This window comes from Nomascus leucogenys, chromosome 12 (genome assembly GCF_006542625.1).
Source record: "Nomascus leucogenys isolate Asia chromosome 12, Asia_NLE_v1, whole genome shotgun sequence".
Lineage (NCBI taxonomy): Eukaryota > Metazoa > Chordata > Mammalia > Primates > Hylobatidae > Nomascus > Nomascus leucogenys.
This window is the reverse complement of record NC_044392.1, coordinates 22,308,986-22,333,055: the sequence shown is the minus strand read 5'-3', so window position 1 is coordinate 22,333,055 and position 24,070 is coordinate 22,308,986. Positions and strand designations below refer to the sequence as shown.

Sequence of the window (24,070 nt, the reverse complement as noted above, 5' to 3'; positions counted from 1 at the left end):
GCCTCCCAAAGTGCTGGGATTACAGGCATGAGCTACCATGCCCAGCCTGGACTAGACGATTTCTAAGGTTTTTGTTTGTTTGTTGTTGTTGTGTTGTTGTTTTTTAACTTTAAGATGCTTTGTCTGTTGAGGCCTGGACTAGATGATTTCTAAGGTTTTTTTTTTGTTTTTTGTTTTTAATTTTAAGATGCTTTGTCTGTTAGGTACCATTTCCATTTCAAATTGAGAATAATGGTTTCAGTTTTTCATACCCCCTTAAAGGTTTCCCCAGTAGTAGATTTGGAAGTTCTGGAAGCTGAAGCTGGTATGTCTCCAAGCTGGCTGCTCCTGCCGTGTACCGATTTCTATTGTTTGTTGATTCTTAGGTGGGAGGCATGCACAGGTGGCCATAGTTCTTGTCTCTTTAGCTTCAGAACCTTATTTATCAATAGCTTTCACCTTGTGAGACTTCAGAGCCATTAAAGGAAATTGTTTTCTACCAGAAGTTGGGATTCCTGGCTTAAATCTTGAGTCTTAATTACTGTAAAGGCTTTCTTTCTGTTTATATATTGCTTTGACAGCTGCATTCAACAGATCTTCTTCTGATAACGATCTGGTTTTTAATTCTCAAGACTCAAGAGACCACCCTTTAAAAAAAATACTCTTGTGGCCCATGGCCCTGTCACTTGATTGCTCAGGTCTGAATAGAATCTGAATTTATGTTTACAAATTTAATGATAAATACCTGTGGGGAGAGGGGCTGGACCTGGAAGGCATGCTTCAGAATTATTGAGGAGAAATATGTTAGTTGTTTAGTCTTTAGTGTATGAACTGATGATTTTGTTTGTGCCTTGTTCTGAGACGTTTCTCTCTTTTTTCTTCTTTCAGTGAAAAAGACATTTTATCCCCTAATAACAGAAATATATTTGATTCAGTTCTTTTAGACTTCAAACAGTGGCAGAAGGTAAGACTTTTTAATAAAGAGCTTGGCAATCAAAGTGCTGGTTGTAAACTTGGCATTCCTGACCTACAACTGAGTCACATCTCATCTTTTTTTTTTTTTTGAGACATTGTCTTACTCACTGTCGCCCAGGCTGGAGCGCAGTAGTGTGATCTTGGTTCACTACAACCTCCACCTCCTGAGTTCAAGCGATTCTCCTGCCTCAGCCTCCCAAGTAGCTAGGATTACAGGCATGTGCCACCACGCCTGGCTAATTTTTGTATTTGTAGTAGATACAAGGTTTCACCATGTTGGCCAAGATGGTCTTGAACTCCTGATCTGAAGTGATCCGCCCACCTTGGCCTCCCAAAGTGTTGAGATTACAGGTGTGAGTCACCATGCCCGACCACATCTCATTCTTTAAAAATGCCATATTAGGGGCCGGGCACAGTGGCTCATGCCTGTAATCCCAGCTACTCAGAGGCTGAGGCAGGAAAATCACTTGAACCAAGGAGTCACAGGTTGCATTGAGCCGAGATTGCACCACTGCACTCCACCCTGGGCAACAGAGTGAGACTCCGTCTCAAAAAAAAAAAAAAAATGCAATGTTAAGTTTTATGAACAACAAGGAAAAAAGCAAGTGCTCTGGGACTTTTAAAAATATGCTTAAATATTCTCAGTTCTATTTCAGATTTTTGGGTCAAATTAAGTTAGACTGCTAGAAAAGAAATCAGAAATTTGTTATTGGTCTGTTCAGGGATTCGACTTCTTCCTGGTTTCGTCTTGGGAGGGTGATGTGTCCAGGAATTTATCCATTTCTTCTAGATTTTCTAGTTTATTTGCATAGAGGTGTTTATATATAGTATTCTCTGATGGTAGTTTGTATTTCTGTGGGGTCAGTGATTTCTCCTTTATCATTTTTTATTGTGTCTGTTCGATTCTTCTCTCTTATTAGTCTAGCTAGTGGTCTATTTTGTTAACTTTTTCAAAAAAAAAATAGCTCCTGGATTCTTTGATTCTTTGAAGGGTTTTTCATGTCTCTATGTCCCTCAGTTCTGCTCTGATCTTAGTTATTTCTTGCCTTCTGCTAGCTTTTGGATTTGTTTGCTTTTGCTTCTCCAGTTATTCTAATTGTGATGTTAGGGTGTTGATTTGAGATCCTTCTAGTTTTCTGATGTGGGCATTTAGTGCTATAAATTTCCATCTTAACACTGGTTTAGCTGTGTCCCAGATATTCTGGTATGTTGTCTCTTTGTTCTCATTGGTTTCAAAGAACTTCTTGATTTCTGCCTTAATTTCATTATTACCCAGGAGTCATTCAGGAGCAGGTTGTTCAATTTCCATGCAGTTGTATGGTTTTGAGTGAGTTTCTTAATCCTGAGTTCTAATTTGATTGCACTGTGGTCTGGGAGACTGTTTGTTATGATTTCAGTTCTTTTGCATTTTCTGAGGCGTGTTTTACTTCCAATTATGTGAATGATTTTAGAATAAGTGCCATGTGGCACTGAGAAGATTTGTTGATTTGGGCTTGAGAGTTCTGTAGATGTCTATTAGGTCTACTTGATCCAGAGCTGAGTTCAAGTCCAGAATATCCTTGTTAATTTTCTGTCTCATCAATCTGTCTAATATTGACAGTGGGGTGTTAAAGTCTCCCACTACTATTGTGGGAGTCTAAGTCTCTTTGTAGGTCTCTAAGAACTTGTTTTATGAATCTGGGTGCTTCTGTGTTGGGTGCATACATATTTAGGATAGTTAGCTCTTTCCTTGAATTGATCCCTTTACCATTATGTAATGCCCTTCTTTGTCTTTTTTGATCTTTGTTGGTTTAAGGTCTATTTTGTCAGAGACTAGTATTGCAACCCCTGCTTTTTTTGCTTTCCATTTGCTTGGTAATTAATAACCTACCAACCAAAAAAAGCCAAGGACCACACAGATTCACAGCCAAATTCTACCAGAGGTACAAAGAGGAGCTGTTACCATTTCTTCTGAAACTATTCCAAACAATTGAAAAGGAGGGACTCCTCCCTAACTCATTTAATGAGGCCAGCATCATCCTGATACCAAAACCTGGCAGAGACACAACAAAAAAAGAAAACTTCAGGCCAGTATCCCTGATGAACATCAATGTGAAAATCCTCAATAAAATGCTGGCAAACCGAATCCAGCGGCACATCAAAAAGCTTATCCACCATGATCAAGTCGGCTTTATCCCTGGGATGCAAGGCTGGTTCAACATACACAAATCAATAAATGTAATCTATCACATAAACAGAACCAATGACAAAACCCACATGGTTATCTCAATAGATACAGAAAAGGCCTTTCACAAAATTCAACATCCCTTTATGTTAAAAACTCTCAATAAACTAGGTATTGATAGAACATATCTCAAAATAATAAGAGCTATTTATGACAAAACCACAGTCAATATCATACTGAATGGGCAAAATCTGGAAGCATTCCCTTTGAAAAGACAAGGGTACCCTCTCACCTCTCCTATTCAACATAGTATTGGAAGTTCTGGCCAGGGCAATCAGGCAAGATAAAGAAATAAAGAGTATTCAAATAGGAAGGGTGGAGGTCAAATTATCTCTGTTTGCAGATGACATGATTCTATGTTTAGAAAACCCCATCGTCTCAGCCCCAAAACTCCTTAAGCTGATAAGCAGCTTTAGCAAAATCACAGGAAACAAAATCAATGTGCAAAAATCACAAGCATTTCTATATGCCAACAATATACAAGCAGAGAGCCAAATCATGGATTAACTCCCATTCATAACTGCTAAAAAGAGAATAAAATACCTAGGAATACAGCCAATAAGGGATGCGAAGGACCTTTTCAAGGAGAACTACAAAACACTGCCCAAGGAAATAAGAGATAACTCAAATGGAAAAACATTCCATCCTCATGGATAGGAAAAATCAATATTGCAAAAATGGCCATACTGCCCAAAGTAATTTATAGATTCAGTGTTATTCCCATCAAATTAGCATTGACATTCTTCACAGAATTAGAAAAAACTACTTTAAATTTCATATGGAACCAAAAAAGAGCCCATATAGCTAAGACAATCCTAAGAAAAAGAACAAAGCTGGAGGCATCATGCTACCTGACTCCAAACTATGCTACAAGATGACAGTAACCAAAACAGCATGGTACTGGTACCAAAACAGACATATAGACCAATGGAATAAAACAGAGACCTGAGAAATAACACCACACATCTACAACCATCTGATCTTTGACCAACCTGACAAAAACATGCAATGGGGAAAAGACTCCCTGTTTAATAAATGGAAACAGGCTAGTCATATGCAGAAAGCTGAAACTTGACCCCTTACTTACATCTTATATAAAAATTTACTCAAGATGGATTAAAGACTTTAAAATCCCAAACAATAAAAACCCTAGAAGAAAATCTAGGCAATACCATTCAGGACATAGGCATGGGCAAAGATTTCATGATGAAAATGCCAAAAGCAATTGCAACAAAAACCAAAATTGACAAATGGGATATAATTAAACTAAAGACCTTCTGCATGGCAAAAGAAACTATCATCAGAGTGAACAGGCAGCCTACAGAATGGGAGAAAAGTTTTGCAATCTATCCATCTGACAGAGGTCTAATATCCAGAATCTATGAGGAACTTAAAGAAATTTACAAGAAAAAAATGAACAACCCCATCAAAAAGTGGGCAAAGAATATGAACAGACATTTCTCAACAGAAGACATTTATGCAGCCAACAAACATGAAAAAAAGCTCAACATCACTGATAATTAGAGAAATGCAAATCAAAACCACAATGAGATACATCTCATGCCAGTCAGAATAGTGATTATTAAAAAGTCAAGAACCAATAGATGCTGGTGAGGCTGTGGAGAAATGGGAATGCCTTTACATTGTTGGTGGGAATGTAAATTGGTTCAACCATTGTGGAAGACAATGTAGTGATGCCTCAAGGATCTAGAACTAGACATACCATTTGACAGCAATCCTATTACTGGATATATACCCAAAGGAAGATAAATCATTATACTGTAAAGACACATGCACATGTATGTTTACTGCAGCACTATTTACAACAACAAAGACATGGAACCAACCCAATGCCCATCAATGGTAGACTGGATAAAGAAAATGTGGTACATATACACCATGGAATACCATGCAGCCATAGAAAGGAATGAGATCATGTCCTTTGCAGGGACATGGATGAAGCTGGAAGCCATCATCCTCAGCAAACTAACACAGGAACAGAAAACAAAACACTGCATGTTCTCACTCATAACTGGGAGTTGAACAATGAGCACACATGGACACAGGAAGGGGAAAAACCACACCCTGGAGCCTGTTGGAGGGTGTAGGGGCAAGGGGAGGGAGGGCATCAGGACAAATAGCTAATGCATGCTTGGCTTAAAACCTACATGATGAGCTGATAGGTGCAGCAAACCACGATGGCACACATATACCTGTGTAACAAACCTGCACGTTCTGCACATGTATCCCCAAACTTAAAGTAAAAAAAAAAAAAAAAATTTTTTACGTTGAACACAAAAAGCTTGGTAGATATCAGCTTTACACTTTTTTCTTCTTTGAATATATATTTGCTTATGCAGGGTAAGGATTAGTAACTTTTGCTTTCATGTGTAGCTTAAAATGACAGCTCTACTGTATATTACATTGTAAAGCTTTGTTTCTCCCAACATATGTCTTCTTCATCTATAAAATAGACACTCACTGAAAAAAAAAAAAAGGGAAGAAATTAGGAAAATCTCCTTGGGTGGCAGTGAGTGTAATCCGCATGGACCTAGGGGGACTGAACAAAGGGGGGCAAATGCGGGAATAAAAGAGACAAAAGTATATTTGGAAGAAGGGGTCGGGGGCACCTTGCCTCTAGTGGACAAGGGCCCTGAGCTTTACAAAGCCCTCTGTATTTATTAGGCAAAAGAGATAGCGAGAAAGGGGGCAGGTGATTGTCAGGTAATTGTCAGTGGGCCATTTGGTCCACAGCAGGCTTGCGAGACTGCATCCTTTGAACAATAGGTGCTAGATTTCTCAGTAGATAACTTCAAGGAGCCCAGCACCAGGGAGTGATGTCCCTCAGCAAACCTTTTGGTGGCAGGCGCAGTGTGAGTTTGCTCACATCCTGCATTCATGATAAAGTTTGCTGTTTGATCATATAGCCGCCAGTGGAATGCTGAGTTGGTCACGTCCCACAGGCCTTTGGCTCCCTACATATCCCCCTTTCTGTTTATGTATTAATTGAAAGAATGTAAGGCCAGGCTGGGCAGCTCTCATTTTCCAATTGGTGGTCCATCCGATTTTACAGATTATGAACAGAAGACAGAGACAAAACAACATTATTCCAAGAACTACATATAATATGTTAAGGTGGTGCTTTAGATAGGTCCAAGGGTTGAGGCTCTCCAGGCCTTGCTGGAATTCAGTCCAGTCTTCAAAAGAAGGCTGAAATTCTTGAGTTTGCCTATTTAAATCAAGAATTTTGTTTTGCAATTCACCAATATTAAAGGTGATGGCCGGGCATTGTGGCTCATGCCTGTAATCCCAGCACTTTGGGAGGCCAAGGTGGGTGGATCACCTCAGGTCAGGAGTTCAAGACCAGCCTGACCAGTATGGTGAAACCCTGTGTCTACTAAAAATACAAAAATTAGCCAGGTGTGGTGGCAGGTGACTATAATCCCAGCTACTCAGGATGCTGAGGCTGGAGAATTGCTTGAACCTGAGAGGCTGAGGTTGCAGTGAGCCAAGATCGTGCCACTGCACTCCAGCCTGGGCGACAGAGTGAGACTCCATCTCAAAAATACATACATACATACATACATACATACATACATACATACATAAAAATAAAACAAAGGTGATGTTGGATGTGAAAGCTCCCGGCAAATCAGCTTTCACAAGTTCCCACGGATACTCACTTTGGTTATATCCTAAGTTGGTTACACAAATATGAGTGTAATTAAAATGACAATGCATTTGCTGCTGCAACTGCAAGCTTTGTACTTGTTCCCCTAACCATAGGACCGTGGATTTTAACATTACCACTTCAGTTTGTAACTCAGTGTTAATTTTATTCTGGAGTAGCCACGCTTGGTCGGCTGTGTGCATCCAGTTCTTCAGGTACTATGCTCTTTGAATAGAATTATGCAAAGCTACAGAGGACATCACAACAGAAGTTATTAGTGTGACCAAGGAAACAATAGCAAAAATTATGCTTAAGGCTCTACAGACACGATGAGTAAGCTGAGTTAGAAGTGTCACAAAATGCGGGGTGGAGCCAAGATGGCCGAATAGGAACAGCTCCGGTCTCCAGCTCCCAGCCCCAGCGACACAGAAGACGGGTGATTTCTGCATTTCTGCTTGAGGTACTGGTTTCATCTCACTAGGGAGTGCCTAACAGTGGGTGCAGGACAGTCGGTGAAGCGCACTGTGCGTGAGCCGAAGCAGGGCGAGGCATTGACTCACTCGGGAAGCGCAAGGGGTCAGGGAGTTCCCTTTCCTAGTCAAAGAAAGGGGAAGCAGACGGCACCTGGAATATCGGATCAGTCCCATCCTAATACTGCGCTTTTCCAACGGGCCTGGAAAACGGCACACTAGGAGATTGTGTCCCGCACCTGGCTCGGAGGGTCCTATGCCCACGGAGTCTCGCTAATTGCTAGCACAGCAGTCTGAGATCAAGCTGCGAGGCGGCAGCGAGGCTGGGGGAGGGGCGCCCGCCATTGCCCAGGCTTGCTTAGGTAAACAAAGCAGCCAGGAAGCTCGAACTGGGTGGAGCCCACCACAGCTCAAGGAGGCCTGCCTGCCTCTGTAGGCTCCACCTCTGGGGGCAGGGCACAGACAAACAAAAACTCTGCAAGAACTTCCACAGACTTAAATGTCCCTGTCTGACTGACAGCTTTGAAGAGAGTAGTGGTTCTCCCAGCACGCAGCTGGCGATCTGAGAACGGTCAGACTGCCTCCTAAAGTGGGTCCCTCACCCCTGAGCAGCCTAACTGGGAGGCACCCCCCCAGTAGGGACAGACTGACACCTCATTCAACCCAGTACTTCTCTGAGACAAAACTTTCAGAGGAACTATCAGACAGCTGAATTTGTGGTCTCACGAAAATCCGCTGTTCTGCAGCCACCGCTGCTGACACCCAGCCAAACAGGGTCTGGAGTGCACCTCTAGTAAACTCCAAAAGACCTGCAGCTGAGGGTCCTGTCTGGTAGAAGGAAAACTAACAAACAGAAAGGACATCCACACCAAAAACCCATCTGTACATCACCATCATCAAAGACAAAAAGTAGATAAAACCACAAAGATGGGGAAAAAACAGACCAAAAAAACTGGAAACTCTAAAAAACAGAGCACCTCTCCTCCTCCAAAGGAACGCAGTTCCTCACTAGCAACGGAACAAAGCTGGATGGAGGATGACTTTGATGAGTTGAGAGAAGAAGGCTTCAGACGATCAAACTACTCTGAGCTACGAGAGGAAATTCAAAACAACAGCAAAGAAGTTAAAAACTTTGAAAAAAAATTAGAAGAATGGATAACTAGAATAACCAATGGAGAGAAGGGCTTCAAGGAGCCGATGGAGCTGAAAGCCAAGTTTCGAGAACTACGCGAAGATTGCAGAAGCCTCAGTAGCAGATGCGATCAACTGGAAGAAAGGGTATCGCTGATGGAAGATGAAATGAATGAAATGAAGAGAGAAGGGAAGTTTAGAGAAAAAAGGATAAAAAGAAATGAACAAAGCCTCCAAGAAATTTGGGACTATGTGAAAAGACCAAACCTACGTCTGATTGGTGTACCTGAAAATGATGGGGAGAATGGAACCAAGTTGGAAAACACTCTGCAAGATATTATCCAGGAGAACTTCCCCAATCTAGCAAGGCAGGCCAGCATTCAGATTCAGGAAATACAGAGAATGCCACAAAGATACTCCTCGAGAAGGGCAACTCCAAGACACATAATTGTCAGATTCACCAAAGTTGAAATGAAAGAAAAAATGTTAAGGGCAGCCAGAGAGAAAGGTCGGGTTACCCACAAAGGGAAGCCCATCAGACTAACAGCTGATCTCTCAGCAGAAACTCTACAAGCCAGAAGAGAGTGGGGGCCGATATTCAACATTCTTAAAGAAAAGAATTTTCAACCCAGAATCTCCTATCCCGCCAAACTAAGCTTCATAAGTGAAGGAGAAATAAAACACTTTACAGACAAGCAAACGCTGAGTGATTTTGTCACCACCAGGCCTGCCCTAAAAGAGCTCCTGAAGGAAGCACTAAACATGGAAAGGAACAACCGGTACCAGCCACTGCAAAAACATGCCAAATTGTAAAGACCATCGAGACTAGGAAGAAACTATAGCAACTAACGAGCAAAATAACCAACTAACATCATAATGACAGGATCAGATTCACACATAACAATATTAACGTTAAATGTAAATGGGCTAAATGCTCCAATCAAAAGACACAGACTGGCAAACTGGATAAGGAGTCAGGACCCATCAGTGTGCTGTATTCAGGAAACCCATCTCACGTGCAGAGACACACATAGACTCAAAATAAAGGGATGGAGGAAGATCTATCAAGCAACTGGAAAACAAAAAAAGGCAGGGGTTGCAATCCTAGTCTCTGATAAAATAGACTTTAAACCAACAAAGATCAAAAGAGACAAAGAAGGCCATTACATAATGGTAAAGGGATCAATTCAACAAGAAGAGCTAACTATCCTAAATATATATGCACCCAACACAGGAGCACCCAGATTCATAAAGCAAGTCCTGAGTGACCTACTAAGGGACTTAAACTCCCACACAATAATAATGGGAGATTTTAACACCCCACTGTCAGCATTAGACAGATCAACGAGACAGAAAGTTAACAAGGATATCCAGGAATTGAACTCAGCTCTACATAAAGTGGACCTAATAGACATCTACAGAACTCTCCACCCCAAGTCAACAGAATATACATTTTTTTCAGCACCACACCACACCTATTCCAAAATTGACCACATAGTTGGAAGTAAAGCTCTCCTCAGCAAATGTAAAAGAACAGAAATTATAACAAACTGTCTCTCAGACCACAGTGCAATCAAACTAGAACTCAGGATTAAGAAACTCACTCAAAACCGCTCAACTACATGGAAACTGAACAACCTGCTCCTGAATGACTATTGGGTACATAATGAAATGAAGGCAGAAATAAAGATGTTCTTTGAAACCAATGAGAACAAAGACACAACATACCAGAATCTCTGGGACACATTCAAAGCAGTGTGTAGAGGGAAATTTATAGCACTAAATGCCCACAAGAGAAAGCAGGAAAGATCCAAAATTGACTCCCTAACATCGCAATTAAAAGAACTAGAAAAGCAAGAGCAAACACATTCAAAAGCTAGCAGAAGGCTAGAAATAACTAAAATCAGAGCAGAACTGAAGGAAATACAGACACAAAAAACCCTTCAAAAAATTAATGAATCCAGGAGCTGGTTTTTTGAAAAGATCAACAAAATTGATGGACCGCTAGCAAGACTAATAAAGAAGAAAAGAGAGAAGAATCAAATAGATGCAATAAAAAACGAAAAAGGGGATATCACCACCGATCCCACAGAAATACAATCTACCATCAGAGAATACTACAAACACCTCTATGCAAATAAACTAGAAAATCTAGAAGAAATGGATAAATTCCTCGACAAATACACCCTCCCAAGACTAAACCAGGAAGAAGTTGAATCTCTGAATAGACCAATAACAGGTTCTGAAATTGTGGCAATAATCAATAGCTTACCAACCAAAAAGAGTCCAGGACCTGATGGATTCACAGCCGAATTCTACCAGAGGTACAAGGAGGAACTGGTACCATTCCTTCTGAAACTATTCCAATCGATAGAAAAAGAGGGAATCCTCCCTAACACATTTTATGAAGCCAGCATCGTCCTGATACCAAAACCTGGCAGAGACATAACCAAAAAAGAGAATTTCAGACCAATATCCTTGATGAACATTGATGCAAAAATCCTCAATAAAATACTGGCAAACCGAATCCAGCAGCACATCAAAAAGCTTATCCACCATGATCAAGTGGGCTTCATCCCTGGGATGCAAGGCTGGTTCAACATACGCAAATCAATAAATGTAATCCAACATATAAACAGAACCAAAGACAAAAACCACATGATTATCTCAATAGATGCAGAAAAGGCCTTTGACAAAATTCAACAACCCTTCATGCTAATAACTCTCAATAAATTAGGTATTGATGGGACGTATCTCAAAATAATAAGAGCTATCTACGACAAACCCACAGCCAATATCATACTGAATGGGCAAAAACTGGAAGCATTCCCTCTGAAAACTGGCACAAGACAGGGATGCCCTCTCTCACCGCTCCTGTTCAACATAGTGCTGGAAGTTCTGGCCAGAGCAATCAGGCAGGAGAAGGAAATAAAAGGTATTCAATTAGGAAAAGAGGAAGTCAAATTGTCCCTGTTTGCAGATGACATGATTGTATATCTAGAAAACCCCATTGTCTCAGCCCAAAATCTCCTTAAGCTGATTAGCAACTTCAGCAAAGTCTCAGGATACAAAATTAATGTACAAAAATCACAAGCATTCTTGTACACCAATAACAGACAAACAGAGAGCCAAATCATGAGTGAACTCCCATTCACAATTGCTTCAAAGAGAATAAAATACCTAGGAATCCAACTTACAAGGGATGTGAAGGACCTCTTCAAGGAGAACTACAAACCACTGCTCAATGAAATAAAAGAGGATACAAACAAATGGAAGAACATTCCATGCTCATGGGTTGGAAGAATCAATATCGTGAAAATGGCCATACTGCCCAAGGTAATTTATAGATTCAATGCCATCCCCATCAAGCTACCAATGACTTTCTTCACAGAATTGGAAAAAACTACTTTAAAGTTCATATGGAACCAAAAAAGAGCCCACATCGCCAAGTCAATCCTAAGCCAAAAGAACAAAGCTGGAGGCATCACGCTACCTGACTTTAAACTATACTACAAGGCTACAGTAACCAAAACAGCATGGTACTGGTACCACAACAGAGATATAGATCAATGGAACAGAACAGAGCCCTCAGAAATGATGCCGCATAGCTACAACTATCTGATCTTTGACAAACCCGACAAAAACAAGAAATGGGGAAAGGATTCCCTATTTAATAAATGGTGCTGGGAAAACTGGCTAGCCATATGTAGAAAGCTGAAACTGGATCCCTTCCTTACACCTTATACAAAAATTAATTCAAGATGGATTAAAGACTTAAATGTTAGACCTAAAACCATTAAAATCCTACAAGAAAACCTAGGCAATACCATTCAGGACATAGGCGTGGGAAAGGACTTCATGTCTAAAACACCAAAAGCAATGGCAACAAAAGCCAAAATCGACAAATGGGATCTCATTAAACTAAAGAGCTTCTGCACAGCAAAAGAAACTATCATCAGAATGAACAGGCAACCTACAGAATGGGAGAAAATTTTTGCAACCTACTCATCTGACAAAGGGCTAATATCCAGAATCTATAATGAACTCAAACAAATTTACAAGAAAAAAACAAACAACCCCATCAAAAAGTGGGCAGAGGACATGAACAGACACTTCTCAAAAGAAGACATTTATGCAGCCAGAAAACACATGAAGAAATGCTCATCATCACTGGCCATCAGAGAAATGCAAATCAAAACCACAGTGAGATACCATCTCACACCAGTTAGAATGGCCATCATTAAAAAATCAGGAAACAACAGGTGCTGGAGAGGATGTGGAGAAATAGGAACACTTTTACACTGTTGGTGGGACTGTAAACTAGTTCAACCATTGTGGAAGTCAGTGTGGCGATTCCTCAGGGATCTAGAACTAGAAATACCATTTGACCCAGCCATCCCACTACTGGGTATATACCCAAAGGACTTTAAATCATGCTGCTATAAAGACACATGCACACGTATGTTTATTGTGGCACTATTCACAATAGCAAAGAGTTGGAACCAACCCAAATGTCCAACAACGATAGACTGGATTAAGAAAATGTGGCACATATACACCATGGAATACTATGCAGCCATAAAAAATGATGAGTTCGTGTCCTTTGTAGGGACATGGATGAAACTGGAAAACATCATTCTCAGTAAACTATCGCAAGGACAAAAAACCAAACACCGCATGTTCTCTCTCATAGGTGGGAATTGAACAATGAGAACTCATGGACACAGGAAGGGGAACATCACACTCCGGGGACTGTTGTGGGGTGGGGGGAGGGGGGAGGGACAGCATTAGGAGATACACCTAATGCTAAATGACGAGTTAATGGGTGCAGGAAATCAACATGGCACATGGATACATATGTAACAAACCTGCACATTGTGCACATGTACCCTAAAACCCTAAAGTATAATTAAAAAAAAAAAAAAAAAAAAAAAAAAAAAGAAGTGTCACAAAATGCAAAGCAGGTGTGGCAGCCCAAGGCTCAGACAGATTAACAGGAATCCACAGCCCAGGGATGCGATCTAAAAACCAAAAACCTAAAAGTAGGGATATTATGTGTTTGCAATGTGCTATGATTAATGCAGTGATGTAACTGGCAAGATTTGCAGGTCAATTGGGTGTTGTTTACCTGGAGCTGGTCCTTCCTAGCTGCCAAAAAAAGCGACTGTGTCGCTTACCATTGCTATTATTGGATAATATTCCAACCTGGATGTTGCCGTTCATAAATGGGAGTGCTGCCTTCTATATCATCTCTTGAATTGGTCCTTTCCTCTCTAGATAATGCCAGAGGAAAAGGCAGGCTAAAGCCTGCTCCATGCCAAGCAAGACTGGGATTGGATCTCGGTGTTGTATAAAGAAGAAGCATTAAAAGCTTGCTACCAATGCCAGCGAAGTTTGTGCCATGATTTCTGATTTTCATCTTTTCCATCTAATTGACCTTTAGGTCCCCAATCCACAATGTCTCCAGTTACCATAGATTGTTTTCTAGCCAGTGAACCAAGACACTGGGCCCACAGAAGCGGGTAGGAGCTATTGAATGGAATATATTCTGTATAATCAGCACAATTAGGGCGACTGGGCTGGGAATGGTTGGTTAGCACACCAGTTACATTAATAGAACCAAGACCTAATAAGTACATAATTTTTCCATAGTGACTCAACCATGTTTGAGCTTGAATTGTAAGACAGCTATGGCTGAGCGATGTCTTTGTAGTGATACACAAAGGAAGTCCTTCCAGTGGAGGGTATAATTAATGACATTATTCTGAGAGTCTAACTGTTCTATGTCAGGGGGAGTTAGGGGTCCTGGAGCCCACTCTCCCTGATCATGACAAATCTCAGGAGGAGTTTCACTCCAAAGTATAGGTCGTACTGCTGGGGGATTGGGAACATATGCCCAGTATGTTTTTGCCTCTGTACAGGGAAAACATGGCCAAGAATATGGAATCAGGGGTTTTTGCCTGTCCCTGATGCTCCAGTAGTTTCTCAGCTTCCTGCATGGTTTTCTTGAGTTGTCCCCAGGTTATGAGGGTTGATGTCGTCGTGACCCTTGTCAGCCTTCTCTCCATCTTTGCACTCAGGCTCAGCTGGCTCATGGCTCGTACCGGAGGGACCGGGCCCATGGTTGGCCACCCTGGGTTCCTCCAGTCTCCCATTCCATGGCCGCACGCACCTTGAGGGCACCCACACGGTTTCTCCATCTCCTGTAAAAACACAAGGATAGCCTTGTCCCTACGTCAGTAAATCTACTGGACCTTTCCATTGTCCTTCTTCTGCAGATTTCCATAACATTTTCGGATAAATTTTCCTCTTTTCCTCTAACATTTGCCAATGTCTTTCTGCTGGAGTCTTATCATTTGTACCAGGAGTCAAAAAATTTAAATAAAGCTAAATATAGTTTTGATTGAGGTGGCAGTTGGCCTGCTATACCCCCTTTTTGTCTTTTCAACATGCATTGTAATGTTTGATGTGCCTGCTCTATAATGCCTTGTCCTCTAGGATTATAAGAAATTCCTGTTTTGTGGGTTATAGCCCAAAGCTGTAAGAAATTTTGAAAAGCATACTAGTATAAGCAGGTCCATTGTCAGTTTTAATTGTTCAGGTATCCCAGTGAGCAATTGATGACAGACAATGTCATCGTACATGACCAGCTGTCCCATCCGTTTGGCATGTAGCATGCAGCATATGAGAATAAGTGTCTATAGTCACATGAACATAGCTAAGCTTAGCAAAGGTTGCCATGTGTGTAACATCCATTTGCCAAATTTCACTTGGAGTCAAACCTCGTAGGTTACAGCCTTCTATAGGTGTGGCTCCAGGGAGACACGCTGGCAAGTAGGACAGGCTTGTAGTACAGCCCTAGCTTGGCTGCGAGATAAATGGAACATGCGAGTAAGGGCAGAAGTATTTTGGTGCAGCAGCATGTGAGACACTTGAGCTTGCTGAAACACAGAACCAATCAATTTGTCTGCTTCTCATTACCTAGAGATAGTGGCCCAGAAAGTTGTGTGTAAGAGCAAATAAGAGAAATCTGAAAAGGAGCTGCACAAGAGCGAATAACTTGTTGAAGTCTTAAATTCAGCAGTTCTGGGTCTAGTGTACTTTTAATTGTAGCCGTTTCTATGCAACTGGCTACATTTACAGCATAAGCTGAATCACAGACAATGTTGATAGGATCTGAAGCTGTGAGCTCTAAAACCTGAATGACTGCAATTGGCTCTGAGTGTTGAGCTGAAACCCCAGAGGTCATTGTTTGAGTATGTTTTGGTCCACAGATAGTGGCACAACCTTTGGGAGGGCCATCAGTAAAATAAGTTTGTCCACCTGGAGTAGGTTTGTGGTGAGAAATCACAGAAGAATGAAAGAGTGGATTTTACAAAACTGTAAAATTTTGTCTGAGGGGTAGTGATTATCTGTAGCACCCACAAAATCTGCAAAAGCAGTTTGCCAGGCAGTCGATATTTCCCAAGCTGCGGCTTGTTGCTGGGAGTCTAAAGGAACAATAATTTTGTCAGGATCATATCCCATAAACATTATTGACCTATGTCTGCCCATAGTCACAATTTGTGTAATTAAAGAAAGATAAACTTGCAAGGTTTTGACTGTTTGATTAGGTAGAAAGAGCCATTCTATTACTGTTACAGACTTGTCTATGAACTGGCCCAAAAGTCTTGTTGGAGAGTCGGGGGTAGGAAGAATAAACAAAAGCAAAGGTTTTTGCGTTTGTAGCTGTGAGGCATGTCTCTGCTGTAACATTTGCTCTACAAGCCATAATTCGGCTTCTGCCTCTTAATTGCCGCGGGGAATTTAAAGAAGAATCTCCTTGCAGGGTTTGGTAAAGATGTGAGTTGATAGGTAGCGATATCTAACATCGGGTGTAGCCAATTCATATCTCCTACTAATTGTTGAAAATTATTTAAAGTCTGTAACCTGTCTTGACAGAGAACTACTTTCTGAGGCCGTACACGTCTCTCCGTAACAATAGTTCCTAAGTATTGGTATAGGGAAGTTGTTTGTACCTTTTCTGGAGCTATTTTGAGATTCCATTTAGTCAAAGCCTGATTTGTTTCTCTGAATAACTGATGTAGGATTTGATCTGTAGGAGTGGCCAAAAGAATATTATCCATAAAATGAATGATGTAAGCAGTAGGAAATGTTCCAAGGCTCCTTTAATGCCTGTCCTACAAAATGCTGACATAGCGTAGGACTGTTAAGCATGCTTTGGGGTAAAACTCTCCAGTGATAATGAGAAACAGGTTCTCTTTGATTAAAAGAAGGCACACAGAGGCGAATTGAGACTTATCCTTCTCATGTAAGGGTATAGTAAAGAAACAGTCCTTAAGATCTATTACTACAAGAGGCCAGTCTTTTGGAATAGCTGCTGGAGATGGTAAACCTTTTTGTAAGGCACCCATAGGTTTAATTTTTGCATTAATAGCTCTTAAATCATGTAGCAGTAGCCATCTTCTGGACTTTTTTGGAATAATAAACACTGGAGAATTCCAGGGGCTGACTCCTCTATGTGTCCGGTGTCCCATTGTTCTTTTACTAGCTGTTGAAGTTGTGTCAGCTTCTCCTGAGATAGGGGCCATTGATCCACCCATACACGTTTGTCACTGAGCCATAGTAATGGTAAGGCAGTGGGCAGAGAAGAAATATCAATGACCTCCGTCAGAAATCCTGACATCCTAGCCCTTTTCTGTTTTTCCAGTTACTGATATTGGGTTAAGATTTCCTTGAATAAATTTTCCTAAACCTTTTCCACTCTGATATCCCATGTTCTTTAACCTTTTAAATCCTGGGTTATCAAAGTTTCCATTTGTAAGTCTCATATCCCAAGCTATAAGTAAGTCTCGACCCCATAAATTGATAGCTATATTTGCAACATTAGGCTGAAAAGTACATGGCTGTCCATCCAGACCAAGACAAAGTAAAATCTCAGCACTCTGTTGAAGACTTGGAGCTGTTCCTTTCCCACTAGGGATGTAGGAGTTAATTGCAAGGACCAGGATGGGGGCCGTTGTCTTTAGATATTACTGATACATCAGCTCCCGAATCCATAAGCCCATAAAATTTCTTTCCTTTAATTTGTACTACACAGGTGGGTCTATTATAGGCTATTGGTTGTGATAGATTTCTCATGTAGTTGTACTCCCAAACCCTTTATTTTCTCATTTCTCCTTTCGTGGAGAAGGGTATAATTTGCAGGGAATAAGCAATAATTGAGCAATATATTCTCCTGGTTCAAAAACCCAAAGATCTTGTGACATTAAAACTACTTGAATGTCTCCTTCATAATTAGAGTCAATCACTCCTGGGACTACAGTGATGCCTTGCAAGTTAAGACGGCTTTTGCCTAAAATTAGTCCCGTGTATCCTGTTTGTAAAAGTCCCCAAATACCAGTGGGAACTTTGATAGGTTTGTCTCCCCTGACTAATGTGATTCTTTCTCTGGCGGGTAGATCTAATCCTGCACTTCCTGGTGTTCCTGGGGTGAGGGAATCAATGTGCCTCCGGGAACCCATCCCTGAAACGGGGTTGAGGTCTGGACTGGGAATACCCTCATTGTGTGTGGAGCCTGGGTCCAGGCCCTTGTCTCGTTTCCTGGCAGGAGAGTGCCATTCTGATGAATTTTGAGTGGCACTGATTGGCCCAGTGATTTCCTTTGTTACAGCGAGGATAAAGTCCTGTGTTTTTTCCGTTGGGTGGGGCACAGCATTGTAAGGTCCTTTCTATCCTAACATATGGCGGCATTCCTTTTTAAAATGTCCAGTTTTTCCACAATTATAACATTTTCCCGTTTTAGAGCTTGACCTTTGGCTCCTTTTAGATTTGTCAACTGCTAAATTAGCCATTGCTTGTGCTAACATTGCAGAGCGATGAAGCTCAGTTCCTACATCCTGACAAGCTCTGAGAAAATTCCGCAGGTTTTTTGTACACCTCACCAGTGCCAGTGCACATTTCCAATCCGCGTTTGCATTCTCAAAAGCTAGAGTTAAGGTTAGCATTTCTGCAGCCGCGGTATGAGGAATCTGACGCTTCACTGCCTCTTGTAATCTTGCAAGAACTTGCACATAGGGTTCCTATGACACTTAAATGTATGTAAAAAAGATTGTAATGGGACTCCCTCTTCAGGAATTGTGGCCCAGGCACATTTAGCGGCCTGTGCACACTGCTGATAAGCAGCATCTGGGAGTGCCATTTAACATTCCAGGTCTGAATAAAGGCCATTACCTAACAGCATATCCTCTGTAATGTCTCCATTTCCAGCAGCACGGTTCTGTCTAGCCTGGTCTGCACACATTTCTTGCCAATTTAAATTCCATGTCAGATATGCGCTAGCAGACAAGCAAGTTCGCGCCAAGTGTTTCTCCTCAAAGGGTAGAAGACGCAGAGCACCAAACACAGATTCTAGCAATCTTAAGGTGAATGGACTCTGTATGCTATTATTTACCACACTTGCTTTTAATTCCTTCAACAACTTAAACTCTAGTGGAGTGTGTTCATGAATAACCTGCTGTGGATTATTTGGATCAGGCCTTATGGAAATAGGAAAAGCACAAGGTCCTAAGGGCTCTCCAGCTATGGCAGCACAGCGTAAAATTATTCGTATTGGGGTTTCTATTTCTGCTACCAAAGGAGGCCATACAGATGTTTCTGCAACTGGAGGAGGCGGTATAGGCCAATTTTTATCTTCCCTCTCCTGTTTTTTATTTTCAATTGGAGCTGTGAGTGGGACAACAGATTCTTTCAGATTTTTAGATTCAGCCTGCTGTCCTGCAGAATAATAAGGAGATAATGGCAGAAGTACAGTACGAACTAAACTCCACGTGGAGAAAACTGAAGAATCAACTTTAAGACCTTTTTGATGAGCCTGTTTTAATCCTTCTCCTGCTCTATCCCAATTTTCCACATCAAGAGTGCCTGCCTGTGGAAACCATGGGTTATGTGTAATAACCTCCTGCAGCAGCTTAGTCAATGTCTGAGAACTAACCTGAGGACCATTTCGTTTCAACAAAACTTTAAGCAACTGTACATCATGTTTCTCTTCAACAGACAAATTCTGCTCCATGTTACCCTGATTCAGAAAACTTCCCATTCCCATTATTTCTTTAAAGCACTGCTCTCGGTACCTCTTTAGGGCACTGACCTTATATCCGCTGCTGGCGGACTCATCCTGGGGTCGCTGTTTGCCTTGTCAATTTTAGTTCCTCTGTTCCAGCAGACCTTCTTTGTTCACGTCCTTGAAGTCCTGTGTTCAGATGCCACTATGTAACCCGCACGGACCTAGGGGGACTGAACAAAGTGGGACGAACGTGGGAATAAAAGGCAAGAGACAAAAGAGTATATTTGGAAGAAGGGGTCAGGGGGCACCTTGCCTCTAGTGCACAAGGGCCCTGAGCTTTACACAGCCCTCTGAATGTATTAGGTAAAAGAGATAGCAAGAAAGGCGGGGGTGATTGTCGGGTAATTGTCAGTGGGCCATTTGGTTCACAGCAGGCTTGTGAGACTGCATCCTTTGAACAATAGGTGCTAGATTTCTCAATAGATAACTTCAAGGAGCCCAGCGCCAAGGAGTGATGTTCCTCAGCAAATCTTTTGGTGGCAGGCGCAGTGTGAGTTTGTTCATGATAAACAGTTTGCTCTTTGATCATATAGCCTCAAGTGGAACGCTGAGTTGGTCACGTCCCACGGACCTTCGGCTCCCTACAGGTGAGGGTAGTTCAATGCTATTATCTAACTGTCAGACGTAAGTAACGTTTGTGCCTATCCTATATCTGGTTTTAAGGACAAATTGGACTTCCAAAATTAATAACATTTTTTTTATTGCGGTAAAATATATACAACACAAAATTTACCATTTTAATCATTTTTAAGCATACAGTTCAGTTGCCCTAAATATATTTATATTGTTGTGCAACCATCACCACCATTCATTTCCAGGACTTTTTCTTTTCCCCAAACTGACATTCTGTACCCATTAAACTGTAAGTCCCTATTTCTGCCTCCCCCTACCCCCTGGGCAATCTTGTTGTACTTTCTGTTTATGAATGTGACTACTCTAGGCATCTCATATAAGTGGAATCATACAGTATTTGACTTTTGTGATTGGCTTATTTCCCTCAGCATAATGTCCTCAGGGTTCATCCATTTTGCAGCAAGTGTCAGAATTTTCTTTCTTTTCAAGGTTGAATAATATCCCATTGTATTTATATACCACATTTTGTTTATACATTAATAACATAATCTTTAGGGCTTGGAGCTTGGAAAATAGATTTCATTGATCAAATTACTATCATGTTGTAGTAGTCTGACAAAGGAAAATATATGTGACATTGAAATACTTCCAAGTGAATATCAAAATCATTCCCTAATGAAATTGCATAAGATCCCAACAAACCATTTTCTTTTCTTTAGGAACGACTTGAACAGTATATTCTCAGAATTGAAGATATTTCCTGTTGTATATGCAACATGTCTAGTTTAGTGACTTTTTTTTTTTTTTTTACTTCTTATCTGGAGGTTTTGACATGCATAGAAAAAATAGAAAAAAGTCATACTTCTTCAATTTAGGAATAGTAATAGCTCTCATTTATTAAGCACGTACTCTTTGTGAGGAGCTGAAAATGTGTTTTCCATATATTATCTTACTTACTCTTCATGGCTGCCCTATGATGCAAGTCTTATAATCTCCATGTCCCAGATGTGGAAATTGAAGCCTAGGATGTTAAGTAACTTACCTAAGTTATCTATAAAAGGTAAGTGGCAGAGTCAGAATTTGAGTCCAGATCTCTCCAGTTTCAAAATTCTTACTCCTAATTGCTCTTCTACACTGTCTCCTCATGCTAAGTACTCTTATTGAAGGCCGGGTAATGTTTCTATTATCTGAGCACAAATAATGCCAAATTATATATATAAATTGTACCTTATTTTTCCACAAATATTTATTGATATGTCATGTTCAGGACTTGGACTTGGGTTTAGACAGATAAACAAAACATGAATAAAATACAACTTGTATATTCTAGGAACTTTCCCAGTCTAGTGGGGATCATGTAAACATACATTACAACCTTACTAAAGCCAATAGTAATTAAACATGCTTAGTTTTGTAGGACTTAATTGCTTATCACCACTTTTTTTTTTTAACCACATAGGATTTAATATAATGATTTTCATCCTGGTAAACTATGGGTTATCTCATAGAGTACCAAAATTAGTTTAAATTCATTTTAATTTAAAAAATAAGATATATGTCATATACCATCTCTTTGGAGCATAACAATAATAGGATATGCAACTCCAAAATAATTGGGAGTCACTGGGGAATAAGCATCTGGTAGATTTTGATAAACTCATTAGTGCATAATATGCTACTCTCCCTCTTCCTTTCACTCTTTAGATCCTGAATGAGACAAAAGAAGAGTTTACTGGGGATGTTCTACTATCAAAATATGATACTCTCAAGATTATTAAACATTTACAGGAAAACTGGGCAGATATTGGGCTTGGGATATTTAATCGCCATAAAAGTTTGGAGGGGGAGATGCCATCAGAGCGGCAGTACATGGAGGAAATTATCAAAAACATACAAAAACTCTACAAAGAATATGAAATAAGAATAAATGGGGACAATGGTAAGAAAATACTCATAATAATTAGATTTCTTGGTATAAAATGGTTCCACAATAATTATTTTCAATACAATGAATATTTAAAATAAAAGTAATAAATGCATATAGTTCTAAAAACCAAGCAAAATAAGCAAAGCATTGAGCATCACTTTGAGATATAATTTATATACATTACAATTCACCTATTTAAAGTGTATAATTCAATGATTTTTATTGTATTCACAGATGTGTGCATCTATTGCCAAAGTCAATTTTAGATTATTTTCATCAAAATGAACCTCAAACCCCATACTCTTTAGCTCTCACCCTCTTACTAACCCCAACATCGTCACTTCAGTCCTAAGTTTGCTTTCTGTCGCTATAGATTTCCCTGTTCTGGACTTTCATGTGAATGAATTCATGTACTGTGTGATCTTTTGACTGGGTTCTTTCACTTGGTATAATGTTTTCAATGTTCATCCATGTTTTAGCAATTATCAGTACTTCACCCATTTTTATGGCCTAATAATATTTTATTGTATGTATAAATCACGTTTTACTATTTCATCTGTTGGTAGGCATTTGGTTGTTTCCACTTTTTGACTATTATGAATATTGCTGACATAGACATTTATTACACATTTCCTGGTAGAAATATGTTTTCATTTTCCTTGGATATATGCACAGGAGTGAAATTTTATGTCATTTGATAACTATATCTTTAACATTTTGAAGCCTGCCACACTGTTTTCAAGGAGGCTGCATCATTTTATGTTCCCACCAGCAGTGTATGAAGGTTCCACTTTCTCTGCATACTTGCTAGTACTTGTCTCACTTTTAAATTCTGGCCACACTAGTGGGTGTAAAATAAAATCTCACTGTGGTTTTGATTTGTGTTTTCCTGATGACTACTGATGTCAAGCATTTTTTAAAGGTTTATTAGCCACTTGTATATCTTCTTTGGAGAAATGTCTGTTCAGGTACTTTGCCTATGTTTTTTTTCTAAGACAAAAATTGAGACTTATGCTATTGATTTATAACATGTATAGAAAGAAAAGCAATTTTCTAAGGTTTCATACTACCAGAGAACAGATACCATTGTTCAACATTAATGAATATTGTGTGTTATTGTGTGCTATTATCACTTGTGTTAGAATTCTAGACAAATGTCCACCAGCTGACAATGTAACTCTTTGAAAATGTCAAATAGAATGAGACCTATCTGAGATATTAGTCTGGGAAATAACATTCTATGTAAGTGGTTCTCAAACTTTAGTGTGATTAGGGATTTGGTGGAGAATGCAGATTCCTGAGCCCTGCCTCCAGTCTTCTTGGTACACTGTGTCTACAGAGATACCCATAAACTGGCAATTGTAGCAAGCATCCCAGGTGATTCTGATGCCAATGGTCTACATATCATACTTTTTTTTTAAAAAAAGTCCTTTATTGGGAGTCCATTAGTAGCTAGGTCTAACATAAATGTAAAACACCCTTTCACATACTCTAATGATTCTTTGCCCGTATTTTATTTAGGTTGTCTTTTTATTATTGAGTTATAAGACTGCTTAATATGTTCTGAATACAAGTCCCTTTTCAGATATATGAATTCTAAACACTTTATCTTCTTCTGTGGGTTGCTCTTCCATTTTCTTGATAGTGTCCTTTTTTAAAAAAAAAAACAGAATAAATAAGTCATGTTTAATGCTTCTAGCCTGGTAAAATTAAAAGTTAAACATAATAATCTCTCCATATTTTACTTTTTAAAAATTGATTGGAAGTATGTTACATATTAATGGGGTACATGTGAGTATTTGTTACATTCATAGAATGTGTAATGATCAAGGTCAGGGTATTTGAGGTATTTATTATCTTGAGTATTTATCCCTTCTATGTGTTGGGAACATTTCAAGTCCTCTCTTCTAGGTACTTTGAAATATACTTCATCTACAATGTTGCTAACTATAGTCACCCTTCTCTCCTATTGAATACAGGGGTATATTTGTTCTAT

The 24,070-nt window shown here is 40.0% G+C and overlaps 1 protein-coding gene across 1 annotated transcript in view; it reads left to right on the top strand.

Annotated features, from left to right (window-relative positions):
* The window catches only part of AXDND1 (axonemal dynein light chain domain containing 1), a 192,567-nt gene that overhangs the window by 60,254 nt on the left and 108,243 nt on the right, over nt 1-24,070 (top strand). The window contains exons 15-16 of the mRNA XM_003258953.2: nt 868-943; nt 21,852-22,086. Coding sequence (XP_003259001.2) covers nt 868-943; nt 21,852-22,086 — 311 coding nt within the window. The remainder of the gene's footprint in view (nt 1-867; nt 944-21,851; nt 22,087-24,070) is intronic.